Genomic DNA, 23,471 nt, shown 5'->3' on the forward strand with positions numbered 1-23,471 from the left:
GACTGGAGTTTGGTGCTGTTACAGTATGATGAAAAGTGTATTAAAAAGCCGCCACTGGTGAGGTTCTCAGATAAAATAAAGAGGAAAGTTATAATGTGCCTTTTAAAAATTTCTCATAACTTGCAACATTTCACTTTCCTATTGTACACAAACAAGAGAACTTTTCTACTTTTGCAGTTCTAGTTTCATGCAAAATTCCTCTATTAAAAAAAACATTACGATACTCAGTCAAAGAGACTGATAAAAGGCCTGTTTTTCATGAACTTTTCATCATCCTGCCCCCGATTGCTAGCTAAGGGGATTCTGATCCATTGAACGTTTGATGAAAATCAAAGTTGGTTGTTGTTCTCACATTTAAGTACAAATTATTTCCCTCCTGTGGTATACTTTGTATTATAATATTGGCAGCACTTCAATCTTTAATTTGTACTTAATATTTTCTTTCAGTTATGTCTCTTTTTTCATTTTTTCCTACTAATTGATTTTTAACATAGATGGTATATTTAGAGTTTTGAAATGCACAAAAAAGAGATAATAAAATTCAACATAAAAGAGTTTTTCGAACAGCCGTTTTTGTCCTTTACCTGCTTGTCCCTTGAGGTGTCAACACCACACGGCTGTTCATTAATCCAGCCCATCTCAAGTCTTTAGGGGTGTGCTGTCCACTGATGTGATTGTAAGATGGTGATAGAAACTGCACCAGTCTTGTTGGCTGCGTAAAAAGAGACCCGTCTACTTCCCACTGAAATACCGAGCCACTGGTTGTGACCAGAGCGTGTGACGCAGTTACCTGGTTACTATGGTTTATGGTTTACTCGTACTGATGGCACAGAGCTTCTACTTTATTGGAGATTGTTGTTGTGGAGCTATAAATAAAGGGTAATTAGATCCAAGTCCAGCTATTTCCCATGATATTAAGACCGGTTAATAATGCCACATTTATGAGCTATTGACCATATTCCATTTTCCTCTGATGCCATCCTCTGCATTATTGCATAGAAAATGTGCTGCTGTGTTGTAAAAAAAATATTGTGAAAATGTTCCTGGAACTAGTGATTAAATATGAGTAACACTTAGACTAAGTAAGTACTCTAAAAGAGTAGAAGGAAAACATAAATGGGAAAAAAGGCGAAATTGAACACAATTTAATGCACCAAGTTAAAAATTGTCCAGAAAAAAAAGCCCTACATTATTTTCATTTGAGAATTTTATTTTATTTTTTTTAAATCACATTAACCACATCTTATTTTCCTGTTGAGTGATGGCCACAACCACTTAGCAGTCATCTAGCTGACTCATTACTAGGGATGGGTACCGGTATCCGGTGCCATGATGGCACCGGTTCTGACATAAACGGTAGTAACCAGACCGAAAAGCAGCGCACATTTCGGTGCTTTATTTCGGTGCTTTTTTTTCCTGAGATGTGATATACTTTGAATTCTAGCCAATCATTTTACGTTTCCGGGGATAGTAGGCGGGTCCAGGTACGTACGTTCTTTTAGAGCAGAGCTACAGATTAAAAATGCCCAAGGCGAAGCGGTCAAAAGTCTTGCTGTACTTCACAGCAAAAGATGCAAACTCAGCAGCCTGCAACAAGTGCTTTAAGGTGATACTGTGGAAAGGAGGTAACACCTGAAATCCGATGAAACACCTGGCGACGCATAGCGTTTTTTTTTAAAAGCCGAAAAATGCGCCGTATTTGATAGCTTGCTGCGAGACCTCACACCGAGCGCATCTACTGCAGGTGTGGTGCCTGTTATCGGACGAAGAGTTAGCAACATCCCCCAAAAAGCTGAAGAGTAGAGTCCTGGCCCCTAGCCCTGCCAGTGTAGCAGAAATGATGAGGATGATGATGGCAGCAGCAGCCGTTCTTCTCTGCGTGAGTAGCTTAATGTTGTTCGTGTATAATTTACGTTGAGTAGGCTAACCACGTTATTACATTAATGTATGTAAGGTGAACTAGCAAACACCATCATAGCTACATGCGGCTGTCTTCTTGTTTGATGGCAGATACTCCCTTCACTCTGGCCAAAAAGGCAAAAATGACCAAATAAAAAGTGGGAAACAGTTAAACATGAGAGGTTTTTGGATAAAGTTTTTGTTTTTTCCATTGTTAAAGCACTGCTTCCAGCCAAGAGTGATACCATATATGCCCTATAGCTGCAGAAAAGGCTAACATTGTTATCTTTTTACTAAAAAAACAGCTGAACATGAGAGGTTTTTGGACCAATTTTGTGTTCTCCATTCTTTAAGCACCGGTTCGAGCACCGTTTAAGCACCGGCACCGTTTCAAAAGTACCGGTTTGGCACCGGTATCAGATAAAACCTAAACGATACCCATCCCTACTCATTACACATCCCTAGGTTTAATTTGTATTAACAAAGGGAATAAAACTCATTCCAGATCGGTAGAGAGCTGGAATGACACTGGATAGTATAAATCCAGAGAGACATCATGACATTTTGCAAGGTAAAAAAATATTTAATTTAGCTTCTCTTAGTATACCTGCATACAAGCACTTTGCCAGCCTGTGCAGAGGACTGCTTTGATGGCTTGAATCAAATTATCAGCATAGAAGTACTTGTGCTACTGTTCAACCCAGCAAAAACCCATTGAAAACATACTGAAGATGACTTTGCCAAATTTCTAAACAATGTTAAAATGTGACCTCTAATCAACAGAAAATGTTCAGGAGGATAAACATGAATTCAAGTCCAGCAATAGACTAAAACAAATTACTTTTGATCTTTTACCTATCAACCAAATTAAGACATAAAGGGTTCTCTTTTTAAAGATCATGACTGGCGTTTAGTCCAAATTTAGTCAAAAAAGCAATCTCCATGGACAACTTAGGCTGGGTGAGATAAATCCACAGTAATTACAAATGCAAAGCCTGTCAGTAACAACTCAACTCAATAACAATTAGTGAAAGATAGCATTGAATTGCAGTGACAATGAAAAGATTTTCAGGAGTATTATCATCTGTAAAAATGTTTTGTTGTTGTTTTTTTCCTTTTTAAAATTTGTTATTTTGGATAGCATATTTCTGTTACTGTTCTGTGTGGAGTTTGCATGCTCTTTCTGTGCCTGTGGCATTGTCTCCAACTGTCCAGAGATATGCATTATAGGTTAATGGTGTTTAATGAGTGTATATGTAACTCTTGGTCTGCTGTGACAGGCACATTAGCCAACAAAGCTATGTTAGCTAAAACAGCTATGTTACTTATGCTGTAGTCATACCATGGAAAACGGTGGTTGGATACTACGGCATGATCAAAATTATTGCCAGCATGTGCAATGAACGTGCAAGCTCATTATCTTTAAAATGGTTGCTTTAAACACAAAGGATTGGATCCGGATCACTTGCAGCTGGCTGCTGTTTTCAGAGTGATTTTGGTGTGTCAAGATGGTGCAATAAAAAAAACAGCAATATAATGGAGTCAGTCAGCAATCACTTGTGATAATATGGTGATTAATTGGGATAAATCAAGCAAAAAATGATTCTTAAATTGTCCTCTGTTGCAAATTTGTTGTTGTCAGGATACACAGAAATTCACATTAAACAGAAATTCACATTCACTACTTAGTGATTGCAGACCACCACTGTTCGGAGACTGGTCGCCTTCTACCTGGTAACTTGTGCAGTTGCCTTGCAATCAAAAGTGTTCTCTAGCTGCAAACAGGTATGTTAGCTAATGTTAATGATAGAAAATGGCTCTCAAGTAAAGATCAAGGCCTTTTTAAGCACGTAACCATCCCCATACAAGGTCAGAACATCTGTGACTATGGCTGTGGTTGGAGCTCTGCCCTGCTCTATTAGAGGCAGATTGATATTTGGCACACCAAAAAAAAAAAAAAACCCTCACAATTTCTCAGGGTTGGATGGGCAATTTTTAAACATTTCTGGAGAAAAAGGCTGCATTCCCATTGTTATTTTCTTTTGCCTCAGTTTTATTTTATAGCGCACAGGCTACAAGTCTCTACCTCGATGTAGTAATAATTCATTGAAATCCCAATTTTTACTCCACAAATGACATGAATGTGTGCCCCCTTTTTTTTCATGAATCATTTGTGCTTAGGGACCATAATGCATCACATCAACATATCCTCTCAGCACTTCCTCAGCACTCAGAATTTAAATTTGCCTCACAAAGTGCATTTTAAGCAGCAAATAAAGGCCTGCCATCAGTTGCATGTTCAAGCACACTGTCATTACTTGATTTGCCCTCGCACTCTCGTTATTTGTGTAAGACTAACACATGCACACGTTTTATTTTTCAGCTTTAATCAAAGAGACAAAGCGGGTGCAGAATCATACTTGACAGGTTTGCATGTGATTAATTAGCTTTAATAACTACAGTGAGGTAGATATAACTGTGATTAGGTTATAAAAGCAAATTTATGCGTTTTCTGATTGGAGAAAATCATAAAATTGATATTCAGATTGCGAGACAAATTTATTAATTGACATAGAGACCGAGCTAACACAAACTGTGCCTTTTTAAAACTTTGTATGTCTAAAGGTCAAGGCTAATTTAGTCTTCAGTTTTATTCTTCTTGATATCACACAAAACAAGTTTGATCAAACTGTGTGTTGGGAATTGCTGGGATTTGCAGCAACATATTACCAGAAGAAACACAGACGGTACTGTCACGTTTAAAGATGACTGGGATTGCTCAGGTGGCACTCAGCTTAAATAATAGCTTGACTTGGCTGTTTACAGTGACAGGAATGCATTAGTTGCAGGAGGAAAATGTTTTTTCCCGATCAAGTGTGATGCAAAGGATCCAACCCTTGAGCGCCACACACACTGTGCAATCAATGGAGATGATGGAAAACTTCCAAACACAAAATGACACATTTAGAAAACAGAGTACTCTCTCAATTGGTTTTCTGTAACAAATCATTTTAAATGACGCCTTGCTTTTGCAAAGAAAAAAACCAACAAAAAAAAACAAAAAACTGACTTATTGTCAAATTCGGAAGCTATATAAATGGGTAAATAAATATGGATCAAAATAATGGCAGAAATGGTGACAAGACTTGACAGGATCTACACATCATTTATGTGAGTTAATGATTGTATTTGAACACATTTGAACTGCCATCATTATAAATGTCTGTGAATGAGACTAAATTATTTTAATAGCTAAATAAAATCTAATTATATTCTAGCTTTACTATGGTGATCATTTCACATCCTCTGAAGCCAAAGCAAACAACTTGTAAGCCCTGATTTCATACGATGATTTTGACACACACTTATAATTAAACAGTGCTGTTCAGAATGTTTAAATGACCATCTTTGATTTATAATCCTATCCATTTCTGTCTTTTTTTTTTTTTTTTTGCTTCTTTTAATGGCTTAATTTGCCGCCCAGAAGTAATGGGAATTTTATTATATTGGTTGTATGTAGCTCTACTCTTGCAGCAGCAATAAAAGTAGTTGAGAATGTAACAATAGGTCTTTGGTTTGAATTGGCTAGCTCAGGCTTTTCTGTGTGGAGTTTGCATGCTCTCTCTGTGCCTGTGGCATTGTCTACAACAGTCCAGAGATATGCATTATAGGTTAACTGGAGATTCTAAATTGGCCATAGATGTGTGGCTAAAGGCTGTTGTTGTGGTGAAATTATGGTTCACCGTTGGTAGCACATTTGCAGTCTGCTGGTAACTGTGGACTGCCCATCTACCTGCAGAGAACATCTATACTCAGATGGAGGCAGAATCAAGCCGGTGGGCTACTCTTGGTTGTGGTGTTTTTTTGGTCCATCAGCCAGCCACAGAGAAGAGCAAAGTTATCATATAGAAAGAGCTGAAGTGAATCAGTGTGTTAAAAGCAGTAAAAAGAAAAAGGAGCTGCTCACTGCAGCTGCTGTCTGTAGTTTTCATACTGTATTTTTTGATCTTTGATTGGGATTTTGGCACTTCTCTCCTTCTTGCTGAACTACACCGTGGGTCTCTTTCCTGTCAAATCATAAACTTTCAACAAATGCACAGTGGCATCCACATTCAGCAAAGTGCACTTGGGTTTCTGGAGGACTGAAGGGGAGTACATTTGCATTGACCTTTTTCTATAGCCTCTCTGTTGGCAAATACCTCAGCATGTGGACACAATCACAGTACAGTAAATTAAGCATTATTCCTGCAACAAACTAACTCTCCTGTGACAACCCACTTTAACCCTGCATATGAGGAAGAAAATGATTGGATGGATGCATTTATACATGGCCAACATAATAGGCAAAACCGCCACTATGTTGAACCTTATGTTTATTTATAAATTGGTAGTGTGCTTTGAAACAGAAATAATACACATCACATGGTTTTAGTCACCAGCATGAGAAAAATTGTTAACCTATCTGTCAGTTCACAAAATGTTGACACTTTGAAATTACAATACATTGACCACGCAATTCATTCTTTCTTACAATGTACAAAATATGTACAAAATATCTACATATTGCAATCAAAGCATGCTAAAGCCTTTGCATGGTGATAAACACGCAGCGCCTTGTTAGTTTTGATGTTAGGAAGAATGCTGTTCTTGGATTTTAGTTTTAGAAAAGCCACCAGTCAAATCACCAGTGATTTGAATATCTCACTTGTTTACTCTGTTAACAGTTATCAGAGACTATGGCTATGATTAGGGGGTTTCAAAGTGTTTGTATTGTCTATCAGAAAAGCCCAGTCTCTGGTGTCTAAGTCCTGCGCTTTGAACATCCAGATTCACGAGCCAATACTAAAAAGAAATTATTGTAAAACACCCAAGGTTTTCTCTACGGAAGAAACTGTTTTGGCTTACCTCGAGTGTTACACTCCACGGCTGAATATGGATGCAATTTTTAAAAAAGAGCAACGGGTTGATCTTTTGTTTTATTAACATAATTATTCTCAAATGAACTGGAAACAACATTTGGCACTGAAACCCACCGAGCGCATCCCCCTGTCAGTCTTTATCAGAATAATGAGGAGAAGGGCCTGATTTGCTAGACTGTATTTACAACTTTTTGTCAGGGTAAATATAACCCAAATTAACACAAGATATTTACAACTAAACAGCTCAAACTATATTTGTACTGTACTGTATTACAAGCACTTCGGTACAGTAGTTGTATAGGCAAACAAAAATAGGAACGAAGAAAAAGAGGAACATAGCACATTACTTTCTGGAAAATAACTTTCCTATCAAACATAATCTTGGCAGGACTTTATTCCTTAAAAAGTATAATTGGCAAAGAAAATGCGTAGTGTATGCATGTAATTTTTATTAAAACTAATGTTTACCAGTTTACTCTCTTTGCATTATGAAAAATGCAAATAAGCAAGAGGGGAAGAAAGACAAAATTTTATGTGGGACACATTTAGCTCACGAGCTGAGTCTCAGCACTTTTGGCAGTGAAGGGGGTCATTTTAGGTGGAGGGCTTCTCTCTTCCAAAATCTCAATTTGGACTAACTACCGCCTTTGGCTCTAGCTCAGACCCCTCCAGGCAGAAGCTGAGCCATTAGGAGCCAAAGCTGTGAGAGAACAGAAGACACTGGAAGAAATGCCTAGATGGCATTAGACTGTACAAAGTTCTCCAAAATGAAAATAGTAGTTTTGATTTTGGGGGAACTTTTCATTTAGTATTACATTTTTATATTTCAGACTTGGTTGTTTTCGGTGGCTTAATGAATAAGATGATAATGCACCCACAACATCCAACTGTACCTTTAACCTATGAACTCTAAATCTGAGCAATCAAGAGAAGCACAGTGCCAAAACCCTGTAAGAAAAAAAAATGCAAATACTAGGTTGTTTTTTTTTTGGCTCTCTACACCACTTACAATGCATGAAATTAATTTTAGATTGCATGGGATGCGACTAAAACTTTGTTAAACGTGTCAAAACATTTAAATGACTTCTAAAATTGCAATCAAATCTGTCTTGAATGCTGTGTTCCTTGTTTTCCACCTTTTTAGAGGAAACCACAGTGCATTGTGGCATAACAACATCAAACATAAGGAAGAAAAAAAACATGACAGTTTATATTTTCATATCCAGTCCATTAAACGTATTTCAATGACTTCTTACCCCAAACTTTCTTTAAAAAAAAGATTGAAGCAGATCTATCAATCTTTTATCTTATTAAGGACAAACAGCACAGTTTATTGTGTATTGTTGTTAGCAAGAAAAAAAGTACAACATGTTCACAAAATCTCCTCACAATAGAGCTGCATTGAAGTGAAACCCTTTTATATTCTGCCCATTTCATTCATTTCCCCCTTCTTAATGGACTGAATTGATTGGTGAAACCTCTCAAGCTCGAAGCATCAGGGTTACATGACCAAAGCTCAAAAGTCTAGTGGATAAGCAAACATAGAAACAGCAGACTAATGCACAAGGGACATTTTGCGGGGGTTTACTTGATGAAAGCTTCATCCCCTGGAGTATGTTTTCCCCCACAAAAGTACAAACAATCAATTTGGTGCACAATTAAGATGAGGACAGAGTAAGGCCTCTCTTGGACCTCACAATTTTTCTTAAAAGACATTTGTCTCTACTAAGTGCTCTCCTTTGGAGACGTCCTCCTAGAGCCACAATCAAGATGTTGTGTTTTTCTTCCTTCCACCCACTTGCAGTGCATCTTGATTTTGCCCTCATTGCTGTCAAGCCTTAAAGAAATTTATGCAAATTTGCAACCAATACTGTATTTCTTTTCTCTGCAGGTGTTTGCATCAGATAATTTCTAATGGATGCATGAATATATTAATCTTTAATCTTATGCCAAAAAAAAGGAAAACGTTTTATGACTACTTTGTTGAATCTGTTGTGGAACAAAAGAGATGCGCTCATTTTGATACACGGATGACTTACTACAACTACACTGGTAGTCCCATTTGGCTCAACAAAAGACACAAAACAGCAATATTTTTTCTTGTGCTTTGATGGAGATCTTTCCCCCCCACAAAGCACAGGAGATGAAAGTTAAAAGCAATAGTCTGCAGCAAACCTGAAACGTGCTCAGTATGTAGGAGATCAAGGATATTAATTAGGTAGTTGACTTAAAGAAAGCAGTCTTTGTCAAATTACTCAAATTACTCTTTGTTGCCCTTGGCTTTTGTCTTTATTTCCTTAATGAAGTTGAGATTCTAATGAGCTTAACAACAAATGAAATAGGCTTTATTTTTATGCCTTCAAGATTGCATTTGCCTGAACAGGAATGGAGTGGAGTTAGGTAGAGCGGAGAGTTCCAGCTTGCTGTATTCACCAGTTTTTGGTGTTTGATAATAGCCTGAATGCATTAGGGGGTCTGTGTGGATCAGCAATATTGGTTAGATATGGCTCACCCCAAGGTGTTGTACATTTTTCACCTCTTTCAAACCACTTCCATTGCTTCTTATTTGAAAGAGCATAGAGAGTACCTGTGGATGGGGTGACACGGGTATGAAATTATGTAAATTCTGAATGGGATTTTGTAAAAGCTAGGCATAGCTTACCCAGGCTCCATTTGCAGAAATAATAGAATAGAACAGACTAGAATAGAATACAATAGAGTAACCTTATTGTTCACATCAGTCACAAATCAATTTATAATTAAGAAAAATACTGATAATTATCAGCGCACTTTCATACATATATAGTACATACATAAAACTTCAATATAACCGAATTACACTGCAGTATCTTGTTGTTCAGTATACTAATTGCATTTGGCACAAATGATTCCTTTATAAAGCATTTTACTAGGCTTCCTAGAACGTCGACCTGAGGGCATCAGTTCAAAATCAGAATGACAAGGGTGTTCTCAGTCAGCAACAGTAGATCAGGCTTTTCATTATGATACAGCTTATCTTATATTTGTTGTCAACCAGTGATTTTTTCACCAGTTCTCACCTTTCTTGGATTTCTCTCTTAGCATGTCATCTATTTTGCTGCAGTAACCTTTCTGCTATGGCTTGAATGATCCAGATTTTTTGGGACCAGCACCACCTGGTTCAAACGACTATGAGACTTAAAACTACAACGATACTAATAGATTTTTAGCATAAAGGCATATATCTATCTATTTGCTTGTGAAAAAGCTAAGCACTAACTGTTTCTATCTGTTGCTTGCTGCTGAGCTGCTGTGCAGGAGTGTGTTGGAGGTTTTTCACTGTAAACAGCTGCCCACTGCTGCCAAAAACGGTGCTTTGAGAGCTGTGAAACAAAACAGAAAAGTTGCGTGGTGTTGGACACTGAGCTGAAACTTGCTATAAACCTCTATGTGTTGTTGTTCTATGAAATTATTCTTACCTTGCTCAAAAAAAATCACCTAAAACACACATCGGAACTTAATGAATGAAATATTTAAGTTGAAAATCTTCAATGACACACACTTTGTTGAGAACAGCCAAATCAGGAAGTCAAATGAAATCATGGCTCTTGACATTGTAGGGTAAAATATTACATAGAAAGAGAGAAACCCGATTATTCCCTATGACAAGCACTTTGTTTCAGTGTGGGGGGGAAAATCCAGTTTTAACAGGAAGAAACCTCAGGCAGAGCAAAGCTCAGCGAGGGCAGCCATCTGCCTCGACCGGTTGGACTGAGGCGAAAGAGAAGAGTGAAAAAATGAGTGAAAAAAAAAGAAAAAAAAATCGCCAAACTCTCCAACGGTGACGTCATTTCTAAATGACCTCAAACCCAGTCTGACGCTTCTCAAGTCTGCACTGTCATATTACTTATTACAGCTGGACACATGAAAAGCTCTTAGAGAAGACTGTACACATGTACCTACTCACATGCCAGTTAAGGCAAGGCTTGTCAGATTATGTCTTACTCAGTCACTTGATGGATTCAAAAACCACTTTTACTCTTTTGGGAGATCACAAAACTGACCTCCAAACAACTGTCAGAGAGAGGTGGCATATTTTGGTTTTAAAATAAAATATCTAATGCATGAAAATAATTCCATTAGTGTTGAAATATTCCAGTGAGTTGTTAGACGTTTGTGGCTCAGATAGACGGGGGTCACTCCCAGGAGATGGCTCGCTCACTGTATGAATGTTTATCCTTCAGTACAATATACAAAGCTTATGTGTATTCATGAAAATGTAAATGTGTGTCATTGTAGCAGTGAACTTTGCAGAGGCTAAAGGTAAGTAACAAAATAGAGATATGTCAGTGCTTCGCTGAGCATCAGCCGCTAGCTGAGTTATTACAATGAACCTTACATCACTCACTGGTATCAACTTTGGGGGTCCCTTGGAAATTAATTTAGCTCCTTGTTGTCCCCTCTGGTTATGTTCAAAAACAGCACCAGATCCACATGAAAGTGGATTCATTTCTCGCATTTCTAAAGATTGTTTTTACTTCCCGCGATGTGTTACTCCTGAGCAGAAAAAAACCCAGTCTGGAGGTGTGATGTTTAGAGTAAGGGTTCCTTCGCTTCCCTTGACTACCCAATTAGGCAGAAACAATATTTGAGGGGTGCCAGCCTAATTATGCTTTACTGGGGGCTGAATAAGCAACAGGTTCCATTTGAAGCTTGGTGCTAGAAATCACGAAATAACTGTGCTGATGTGCAGCAACAGTCTATTTTATTTTATTAATAGCCATTTTTCAGTACAGTACAAAGAGATGATTCATACCTAAATTGCGAGTTGTGTAGAAAATATTCTGCCCACCAACTATGTTCAGATGCCTCTTCTGATCTTGTTGCATTTTAAATGTTTGCTTCGGAGATGAGGACCAGGTCTGTGAACACGCAGTAAATTGCTGTCTTCGAACCTATTCTGATGCAGGCAATAACGTGGTAGGACAGAGTCAGTCTGCTATCAGTCTGCTTTAAGTTTGAGATTGAATGTGGTTAAGTTGGGAGCGTTAAGTCTGTTGCCATCTACAGACACAGATATTGACATTCACAGACACTCCTCACATTCAGACTCCACCAAGAACCTTATAGTTGTGAAACTTCAGAAATCGCTCCACAAATAGTGACATAGTTGCTGCAGGATGGCTGCAGGATCAGCAAAAATTACAAAGACACTCAGCAACCTTGCTTTTATGTAGGAATATAAACAAAAAATATCTAAACAATCGCTCAAGTAGTTAGTTGAGTTGAGTGCTCCATTGCAAAGAGATGCTTTGCAGACGAGTTGAGCTTATCCGTGCATTACTAAGATTGATTGCAACACGTGAGCTATTTCCAAACCTTCACTATTCTGTCTGAAAGTCATTGCAGTACATCTGAGTCAGGCCATGATCGTCACCTTGTAATCAAAAACGGTCACCCAACCCAGAGGTTGACGGTGTTGCACGCTCAACCTCTGAGGAAACAGCTGGCTGCTAATACATGCAATCGGCTTCTGACAGGGAAAAAAATGAACGAAATCACAAAGTAACCCACTGATTTTTCCAAGTCGAAAGGAGGTTTCTGACCTATTTCTATTTTAGAGTGACTAAACCATTAGCCCGGAAAATCTCTGGTAGATCTGTTCGCTGGTAAGTCTTTTGAATTAAACTAAAAAAATAATCACAATTAAATTATGGCTTTTAACACTTGTTGCCATGGAGGCTGTTTATTCAGTCATCTAAGAGTTAAAATCTATGGCAAAACAACCTGTCTGCGTGTGCCTTTTAATGTTTTCTTTTTCCTCTGTCGCCAAATGAAAAATGCTGGATTAAAAATAAAGAAAGTAATTGGAGAGTCTGTTCTATAAGGAAGAAAGAAACAAATGAGGTGCGATTGAACGAATCAAAAAAAGAAAATAGGAAGCAAAGAAGGAAAAGACAGCGACAAGAATAGAATGTTAGGATAAAAGGATGACTAAACCCAACTCCTCGGAGGGTGAGAGCCAATCTGAAAAATGATTGGTTGACTTTCCCGGGGCAAAGCTCTCTTTGCTCACATCAATAAAACATAAACATGAATAAATGCACTGCTTTTGGCCTTCCAGGGTCCTTACTTAATTTCATGTATGCAAGTGAGCAATGATATGCATGGAGAATTGTATTTACCTAGAAGGCTCAAAATAATTCTAGAAGCCATTTTGTGTTTGTTTGTTCCCGGTATTTACATAAATGCAAGGCTGCGCCACAAACACGAAAAGAGTTTCGTGTTTAATGCACCTTCATTCTCATACTTTAAGTCACACATCTGGTGTGCAAGTCGTGTGCTGTCCCTACTGGTCTCGGCATTTGCATGTATAGTAGTTGCTCCCTATTGACTTGAGTCACAGATGCACAGCCTATCAATAACGCTGAAGATGTGGGAACGTGCAGTCTACAGTGATATACTCTTGATGTATCCACTTAGGGACAAATCATCCAAACAGTCAGCTGCCTCACTAGTCCGTTGGTCCCTGAGGTAGATCTTCACTGACCCATTTCAGTGGGTCAGCTTTTGTTAATGAGCCAACCACACAAACACGTTGACAACAGTTAAGGGAGAGCTCCTAATGGCAATTACAGCTTGGGTGCAGAGAGGCTTTTCGTTATCAAGTTTTGCCATTTGGGGCTATTTTTTTCAAGGTTATTTTACATCACCAGCTACATTTATGTACATTTGGTTCATTTGGAATTCACATGCAAAACAGCAGAAATGATTGAAACCCACGAAACTGTGAACATCGAATCGTTGTTCACTCGATTCGTTTGCTGTGCCGGATGTTTGAATGCCGGTGGTTAAGAATGAACTGCTCTAGTTCTGACACTGATAAAATCAAATCCAGATTCAATTTACCTCGTAGTATTTATAATATCCCGTGACACAGATTCATTGTTGTTAGCAAAAGAGAACTGAAGAGACAAACGATCAACAGTTTGGCTCAGTTTTTCCTCTTGTATCTATTTTTCAAAGCAGGCAATTAGGACTAACATCACAGCCATTTAACTAAGTCTGTGCTCCAAATTGATTCTGACTCCAGCGTTGGACCTTGCAGACATGGTGCATTTAGTTATGCAAATGCTTATCTCACTGTGTGATTGGTTAATTAACCTGCAATGCAGATAGTCCCAGCCATGCACAGTGGCCATTTGATGGCTAAATTGTGGGTCAATTGGGTTTTAACATTTTCAAAGCAGACTTAGATACGTGTCATTGTTCCTCTGAGTCTTGTGTGGCTTTTTACGGTTTAATGAGTCGTTCCATGGGTCCCATAAGGTTAATATGTTTAAACTCACTGTAATTGAGCTTTGGACCTATCTTTCATGGCTTTTTTTTTAAAATAAAATCACAAGATTATGTCATCTTTCTAGTCTTTGATTGTAATTATCTACCATTCCTTCTCCCACAATTCATACAGCACCCCAAGCTCTCTACCCTACCCCTCTTTCTATCCTGAGTTATGAGCATCCCCACGGGAAGTCATTTATAATGCCATTGGAGTGACAATAATGCGTTTGCACACCATTTCACTCTGCCCTCTGTGCCTTGACAGGCTTTTATGGGCCGCATTTTTGTTTCCCCAGAAACACATTGTCCAACCATCCCCAGAGAACAAATGTTCCACCGAAACTGGAACTGGACGTCTTCCAATGAGTAAAAAGAGTAAAATAACAACATGTAACATCAGCATTTGAGATCTGTTGGTGCTTTGGCAGCCAAGGTACTTAAATGTTTTGAAGGTAAAAGCAAAGCTGAAGTTTAAAAAAAAAGGAAATGAGAGAGGATGGTGCATTGCAGCCACTGACTGCATTTCTTTTCATTGTTCACTGAACAATTATGTTCAGAGTTTTCTGTCATGTAGGTATCATTCCACATGAGATACAGACACAACTCTTGACAGCCTTCATGGATTTTCTTTTTCAGATCCTGCCACTAGTCGACTGACATTTCCTGACAACATGAGGATCACTTGTCATTGGGCTAACATACTGTATGAGCCTGATATTTATTAGCAAAGAAAAGTAGCGGACATGCTGTATTTATTCCAAGTCATTAGGTGGAGACAGATAATGTGCGCTGCCGAGCCAAAGGTTTTAAATGCAGATCTTGACTTGTAATTAAATATGTCTGTTGTGGTTACGTTGCAGGTGATCCTGATCTTGACTAAGCTCTATGACTTCAATCTGGGGGGTGTTACCGAGAGCTCACTCTGGAGGTAAGTTTTCCTTTTTTAATCTCTGCCATTTTTTCCTTTGCATACCAATATTAAGGTTGCGGTATCACTGCAGGAATTTTATAAAAATGCAAAATCACAAGCCAAGAACAACAATAATATATTCATCGAGTGCTGGATACTGTAGGCATGATTTATAGTGTTCTCCCTTGCTAGGATACGAACAATCAAGTTTCACTCGAAGCCAATATGAAGTATGTTTTAATAAAGCATCTTGAAGTACCATCCTCTTTTTGCTTGCTGGTGTTCCATAAATAACACAACTAGCACCACAACAACCTTTTAAAGAAGGCCCAACCTTCAAATTTTCTGTCCATCATCCGCAGGACTATTTCTGAAAGATAAACCTCAAGAATGATCTGAGGGATTCTCTGTTTGGATCTGTGGTGCTTTTCCTCTGACCTAGAAACTTTGTGATGGAGTTTTTGATTGATTGTCATCTGTAACCTTTTGTTTCAGAAGCAATTGACATGCAATTGCTGCTATATAGCCGTAGTAATTTCATTCAGTATGTATTGAGAGGTGAGTTACAGTGCCCTGTCAGGTCATAAATAAGAATGGAATTCATTAAGGATTATACCATAGAGCCCAATCCAGCCTCTGATATGCCTTTTCTCTCACCTCTGCCATAGCCTGCAGAGAACTCATTTCATTCTGAAATACACGTGAAAAAGAGACCATCAGTCCACCAAGCATAGAGTTTCAAATTAATATCTGTTTCACCAGAGGCGGCACTAAGATTTACACCCGACTTGACACATTCTGAAATCCCATATTGTGTACAGGAGGTCTTCCATCATCAAGGTGTCTGCTTAACAATGGCACCACGAGTAAATTAGAGTGTTCCTCCGGGGATGCACAAAGGTTCTTACTATGGGTATTAGAAAAGCAGAGATTTGAATGTTATGAAAAGAAAAGGGAGTAAATGATTTCTGTGATAACACAATATATGATTTATGACTACAGCTGCAGGCCTCTGTTGGTGGCAAGACGCAGTGTTCGGATCAACGGGTGACTTACAGAAGCCATCTAAACACGCATCAAGTGCCTTTTGTGTTTTGAGACGCCTGCCGCTCCTGCCCAAGAAACATCACAATATAGTAACATCGTTTAAGAGGCTTACTTCCACCACCGCAATCAAAGAGCGATATGCCAGCTGAAAGCAGTACTTAAGCACAAATACAAATGCGTTTAGGGTAAGGCTTTGAAAACAATGTCAACAGCAAATGGAACGATTCAACTTAATGCGCAGACAATGATAGCAGACACTGGGTGTCTATCCAATTATACAGTGAAATTACATTTGGAGGCACTCAGGTAAAACTGAAGCTTGGTTTGACTGTTTGTGCTGTGGAGAAATATGAGAACCAAGATGATGAACACATCTGCCCCTTTTTGTGGATAGCAGTTTTGTGCAAGTGTCTTTACATGCAACAGATCTAAATTTCTGATTGTGTTTAAATACAGCTGGTTGTTATTTACATTTATTTTAAAATCTGTCTCATTAAATTTTTAATATTAAAAGAAAACACTGCTTTTCTCGGGCTGTACTGGGATACTCATACTCATAGAGTGGGGATAGCTCAGTAGGTAGAGTGGTGGCTCCATGATCGGAAGGTCGGGGGTTTGAATCCACTGAACGGCTACCCTGAGGTACCCCTGAGCAAGGTACTGTCCCTACACACTGCTCCCTATTCTACAGCCCAATGGCTGCCCACCACTTTACTGCATGAATGGGTTAAATGCAGAGAGAAATTTCCCCACGAGGATCAATTAAACATAGATTATTTTTATACACTCTGCTTTAGCTCCTGTTCCTTTTAAACTACCTTTCAGGAAGGATTGGTCTGATTGGTCAGTTAGCTAGTCCAAAGCAAGGTAACACTGGGTTACATGTAACACTGTCACCTGTTAACAAAAAGGTTTAGCTTAAGCTTTATTTGACTGATATTAACCAATAAATTTACATGTAAATAAAAAAAAAACACAGCATCACTGTTGTTTGTAGCTTGCTGCTACAATTCTTTTAGATGCACCGAGTAGCAAGGTAAAAAATTGCTTCAAAGTAATGTTGTGCATTGGTCTAAATTGGATGTGTTCGTGTCACTGTTTTATGTGCATTCTGTAGCTTTATTGGGAATTCAGCAAAGTACAACATGCAAGTGCAAAGAGATTTGCAGAGAAACAAATGCATAAAACAATAATGTTAACCACACTAGCTGTGCACAGTGCTAGCCCTTATAAGGATTTTCTTATTGTTGCGGGGAGATTGCCACCAAAATAAAAGTAATGCAGTGACTTTTTAGTTCTTGCATTGTTGGGTATGCATGTGTTCAGCAGCAACAGATAATTCAGAGTGCTTTGTCCATTTTGTTTGAGGGTGTGCCAAGCTTGTTTCCATGTGGGCAGTATAACAGTCTGCTATGTAGTGGCACAGATAAGTAAGAGAAGAAAATCCTGGACTACAAGTGTTTCAAACCATTCAGAAGCACTATTTTCCATGGGAGGGAATAACTACATTTGTCCTCTCTTACTTTGAAAACCTTTTACATTTACAAAAAAATGCCATGTTACAGACTAAAGGGTTAGAGGAGAAACTAAAAAAAGCATAATGTGAGCACTTTAAGTTTTCCCTACTGAAAAGAAAACCTAATGAAAGAGGATGAAACTAAATATCTAAATCAGTTGAAAGCACAGAGAATAAAAGGCAATTCTGGCTCTAATTTAAGATTAAAAGCTATATGAAAGGGGATTTCATCACAGCACTTGAAAGGAAGTCTTCAAAATTCCTTCCTCACAGCCTTCAATGTACAAACAGTATGAAAGGAGAGTTATTACTCTTATACTGTAAGCTTGCAATGTGTCTATTACGCAGAATAATGTTGTATTCAAGGACTGTATGATTTAGCCCTTCAACAACAAAGAGCATATTCTATATTTACTGATTAACATTTTCCATTACATACCTGGACTTCATTAATTGATTTCGTACCTGGTTTTATTACATGTCAGTGTATCGTTTAAATCAGCTTGCAGAGACTTGTTTGACATGCGGGGAATGGATGTTTAGTCTGCATGATGTCTTTGTCAGAGTTAAATTATTTCTGTTGCAGATTTCTGTGAGAACTGCCTGATTATTATCCCAACTTTTCACTGCAGAAATCTGCCAGACTTGGCTCTCATAAATCATATTCCTTCTTTTGACATTCATGTTATCTTGTTGGTTGTCAAAAAGCTTTAAAGTCTGAGCTTTCCTTAATGATTTTGAACGCGCGAGTCTTCAAATTAGCCCCGGTGTGAAATATACACCATCTTACAGCGATGACAAATTTCTTGATAAAATCCCCAAAACGCTAAATGTATCTTGTGGAATTTTCTCAGAAAAATAATTTTATAACATTTGATATTATTCACCAAAGTACAGTCTTGGCTAGCAGTCTTGAGTCACACCTCATTTCTTTCTATTTTGCTAGGAAAATGGAAAAATAGGTTCAGCGGTTTATTGAAATGTGCACATGCATATATAGAAATGCAGTATTAGGAAGAAGCAGAGTTTGCACCAATCTACAAAGTTTGTAAAAGTTGATATTTCAGTATGACTATCTTCATTCTTCAACACACTTTTAAAAAAAAAAAAAAATCCCTTAGGCGAGTTTTCTTGTTATTTCTTCAAGTATTCCTCAGGAATAGTTTTCCAGACTTTCTGAAAGTCATTCAAAGCTCTTATTTCAATGTTGCCTGAAGTTTGCTCTTTAACCCACACTGCTTGAACAATGTTGAGGTCCGCTATCTCGGTAGGATAATCCATAACTGATAGTGTTCCATTGTGTGTTCTTCTATCCAGATATGCCTTTACTGCATTGGCAGTGTGTTTGTTTGCTAGTTGATGCTTATGCAATACTATATAGAATACTATATGTTAATTATAACATTAATTTTGAACAGATCTTGAACAAACAGTGGCTGAAATGCAGACCTAAACCGTGACAGTGTCCACCATGTTTAAAGACTACTATAAAACACTCATATTAGTACCTCTGTCTCTCTGCATACTGACAAGGATCTGAACCAAAATTTTCAATTGAAGCCATTTCTCATGATATTTTTGAAACAGTAGATAGAATGAAGGAGCAGATGCATCTTCATGTCCTGTGTCAGGTCTTTGTTGGATTTTTGCTTTTAGATACTCTTTCTCTGCTGTAGATAGTTTTGTAGACCTGGCACTTTTCCTTTGTCCACCATTTCTCCAGTTCCCTCAATTTTCTTAAGGAAACACTGCACAGCATGTCAAGATTTTCAGCTAAGAGCTCTTTGCAAATCACCTTGTTGGTGCAAAAATACTATTTTACGCCTGTCAAACTGTGTTATCTTTGCCATTATTTGTAGATTCAGCTAAATAAATGGGAACAAATCATGTGTTTATGGAACAGGCTGCTTGTAACAAAGTGCCTAAAGATATAATTTAAAAACAGTTTTTTTCTGCGAAGCGGTATGATGCAACACCTTTTTTTTTATTTGAATGATTGATAGATCAGTATTAAGAGGCTTAACAAACAAAAACAAAACAAAAGCTACACTGTAAACTGTCAGTTACAAAGACGAGAATCAGTGAAAAAGCAGCCAATGTCCAGTTTAAATTAACTTTAAAATAAATTCAGAAAGCTTTGAGAACTATTGCTCAAGAACTCTTTAACAAATACAAGAACGTCTGGGTAAAAATGTAAAGAAATTATGCTGTGCTAAAGTCTTTGGCAGAATATTGTACATTATGTGTATTCCTGAGGCCAAACAATGTCCTATACGGTATGGGTATTTCTTTTAAATATTTGCACAACTAACTTTTAAAAAATATGTTGCAGTGACTTTAGTTAGGAATCTTGTGTTTCTTTACTATAGCAATATTCACTAGTAATGTATAATCTTAATCCTTTTTAGATGTAACATGTCTGCAATTTAAACGTAAATAGTCCACAGCAAATTATCTACGTTATACAGAAGTGCCATGGCATAGTAATCTAATGCATGGAGATGTCACAGTGATGTCTGTCTTTTTTCTGTGCACCTGTGTTTTGCCTCTTTATGTTTCGCTGCTTTTTGCATGCAAATTCAGGTATCAATTCTGCCACACAGCATGGACACCCACTCATACAAAATGCAAGCTCAAATGTAGTTATTTGGCAGTCTATAGTAACATTAGTTTTGTAGCTGGCTAGCAGACATGTTATTAAATTCAAGCAAATCAACAGTTTACATGCCGTGTTTTGGGTAAATGTCTAAGTCACATAAAGCTCCCCTGACAATACCAATCCTATGTGAATAGTGGTGTTGTCTGCTCTTTCCTTTGGCTTTATTGGCACCAGTAGCTGATCAATAGAATCAGCAGTGTGATGTCATACACTAGCCTTGCTTTCACTTTATTGGCAAACTAATCATTGAGCCAAATGTATTAATTTGCTTCGACAGTGGCTTCACCTTCACTAGCTAATGTCATCCTTCACTGCACCTTTTTTGTATTTCAGCTGTTCCTTCTTGTTTTTACAGCTTTCATGCAGCATGCATTTGTATTGCCTACTAATAGCATGTTTGTCAGCAGTGATAATACATATCCTGTCTCTTGCATACTTGTTTCTGTGCATGTGAGTCCTCAAGCTACAAGATTGTTGCTAAATTACATATCATTCTTCATATAACTACACTGCATGCACAATCACTTGGCAGGTTAGTATTCATCATATAGTAATTTCTATGCACACTTTCCAACTCCAAAACATATAAGCCTAAAAGCTTGTTGCTGTTTATCATTTTCAGGTGATAAATCTGTAATATGAGAGGGAGCAGGCTAAATTGATTCACACTGTTTATTAAGGTGTTCATAATTACTGGACCTGAAATTAATTATCTCAGGTAGCCCACGACGAGATTTAAATAACAGGGAAATATCAAAAACCATGCAGTGACTTTTAGATGTTTGCAAAACCTCTTTGAGTGACTAACAAATAATGAAGTGTTTTGTTAAAAATTAAATGCAGAAGAATGTGGGTAACCCCTCCAGTTCTGGCTGAACAAGAACAGGGTGAAATGACAGTGACTGTTTTTGGAGCAGACGGATGTGTCCGTGGCTGGATTACTAAACACAAAGTGCACCGGGCGGAGGTGGAGGTGGAAAAGGGGTACTGGTAAGAGCTGCTATAATTAAGGATGAGCTATTTGGACTTTTTAGGGTTGAAGGTGGAGTGAAAATTCCAAAGTTACAAGGACGTTTTTGGAAGATTCTTTCTTCACATTGTGATGTGGGAAGAAGTTGGCAGTATTTAAGAAGGAAAATCAGGAAAATCCTCTATCACATGCATACAAATCCTTCAACTGCTAGCCAGGGAGGCCTCAAAAATGACTTGGCTCTCTTCTTCACCTGTCCTAAATGCTGTTAAAAACCTTTGATAAGTTTTGATGCTTAAACAAAAGTTGATCTTAACAAAGGGCCAAAGAGAAAACAGACTTTCCCTGCCTTAATTCAACTGGAAACACTCCTCAGAGATTGTGGTCCATACTGACGTGATAAGATCACACATTTGATGCAGATTTCTGCCACATCCCAAAGGTGCTGTACTGGATTAAGATCTGGAGACTATGGAAGCCATTTTTTTATGTTCAGGAAACCAGTTTGAAATAATTTGAGTTCTGCCACTCTGCTGGTCAGCGACAATACTCAGGTAGACTGTGGTGTTTAAATGATTACCAATTGGTACTAGGGGGCCCAAAGTGTGCCAAGAAAGTATCCCCAACACCATTACACCACCAGAAGCTTGAAGCATTGATACAAGGTAGGATGAATCCATGCTTTCATGTTGTTTACCCCAAATTCTGACCATACCATGGGAATACCCAAGTACTCTAAATTTTTTAAATATTCAGACCAGCCCGTCTGGCACCAACAGCCATGCTCCATTCAAAGTTACTTAAATCAAATTTCTCCCCAATTCTGATGCTCAGTGTGAACATCTCTGCACACCTAAATGCACTGACTTGATCGGCTGATTAGATATTTGCTTTAACGAGCAGCTGAACAGGTGTAACTAATGAAGTGGCTAGTGAGTGCAATTGTAGAGTAATTAAAATGTAGCTTCCCCCTTGGAACACAAGTGATGAGTTGCCAAGTTATCTGCAATTTAGGCTCCACAGTCTGGAGAGCAAATTAAAGTTTTGGAAATATTTATATAAATACTGAAATTGTATTTTCAAAAATAACAGGCAGATGTTGCAGCTAGTTAGAGCAAATTAAATTAAAGCTGACTTCAAAGCTTTAACTTTTATTTATATCTATTTATATGCATGTACACTGCTGTGCAAATTTGTATGTGACTAAGCATCTTGCTTTCAAAGCTGGGTTTTGCTACTTACCACTGAAAATACTTGGCGTGGCTGCCTGAAGCCTAAGATACAAACAAACAAAATAGACGCCCGCTCACTACTTGCTAAAAGCACCATGGGGTTACTTTTAGCAGTGATTAATTTTATCTTTTTATCCAGCATATTTCTGTAAAAATTAGCTCTACACTTACTACTTGAAAGCCCTGCTTTTCAGCCAAACACCACCCTCTGATTACATTACACATTTAGTCCTTTTATAATCTGAGCTGCAATGAATGGCAGTTTTTAGTGTAGCGGTGTTTTTTAACGCAGCACTTTACAGGAGCAACAAAACCTACATTAGCATGAATGTAGACTGTGCAAGTAGATTTTCATCCCTTAAAGCAAAAGGCTGCCCGAATGGTAGAAAATCAATCGAAAAAAGTATGGTATACTCTGGAGTCTTTTAAAGAATAAGTGACTTGCAGTTAATGGGCTAAAACATCCCAACACTCTGCTATGGGGCTTTCAAATTTGTCTCTAATGGATTTTTTTCATCAGACATGAAATGTTTTTTGTTTGTGTCCAGATCCACTGATTATGGGAGCACCTACACCAAACTCAACGATAAAGTGGGTTCGAGGACAGTTTTAAGTTACCTCTACGTCTGCCCTACCAACAAACAGAAGGTTAGCATTTACCTGTTGCTTATTACATCTTCCTGGCGTGAAATTTATTTATTTATTTTTTTAAATGGTGCTCTCTCTCTCTCTCTCTCTCTCACTTACACATACATGTATATGTGTGTGTATATAAATACACATCATCTGGCCCTTTGTACTTTAGATAATGGTGCTTAGTGACCCAGAAGTAGAGAGCGCTGTTCTCATCAGTTCAGATGAAGGGGCGAGCTTTGAAAAGCATCCCATTAACTTCAACATCCTGAGCCTGCTCTTCCATCCCGCGCAGGAGAACTGGATACTCGCCTATAGTCATGACAGCAAGGTATATTCTGAGTGAATCCCCAATGAAACTTAAAG

General features: G+C 38.1%; 1 protein-coding gene across 3 annotated transcripts in view; it reads left to right on the forward strand.

Annotated features, from left to right (window-relative positions):
* The window catches only part of LOC146505520 (VPS10 domain-containing receptor SorCS3-like), a 61,127-nt gene that overhangs the window by 4,056 nt on the left and 33,600 nt on the right, over positions 1-23,471 (forward strand). For all 3 annotated transcript variants that reach the window (XM_085182378.1, XM_085182379.1, XM_085182380.1), the window contains exons 2-4: positions 14,999-15,066; positions 23,021-23,120; positions 23,278-23,436. In XM_085182378.1, coding sequence (XP_085038504.1) covers positions 14,999-15,066; positions 23,021-23,120; positions 23,278-23,436 — 327 coding nt within the window. The remainder of the gene's footprint in view (positions 1-14,998; positions 15,067-23,020; positions 23,121-23,277; positions 23,437-23,471) is intronic.

Source organism: Neolamprologus multifasciatus, chromosome 13 (genome assembly GCF_963576455.1).
Source record: "Neolamprologus multifasciatus chromosome 13, fNeoMul1.2, whole genome shotgun sequence".
In the NCBI taxonomy this organism is placed as follows: Eukaryota; Metazoa; Chordata; class Actinopteri; order Cichliformes; family Cichlidae; genus Neolamprologus; species Neolamprologus multifasciatus.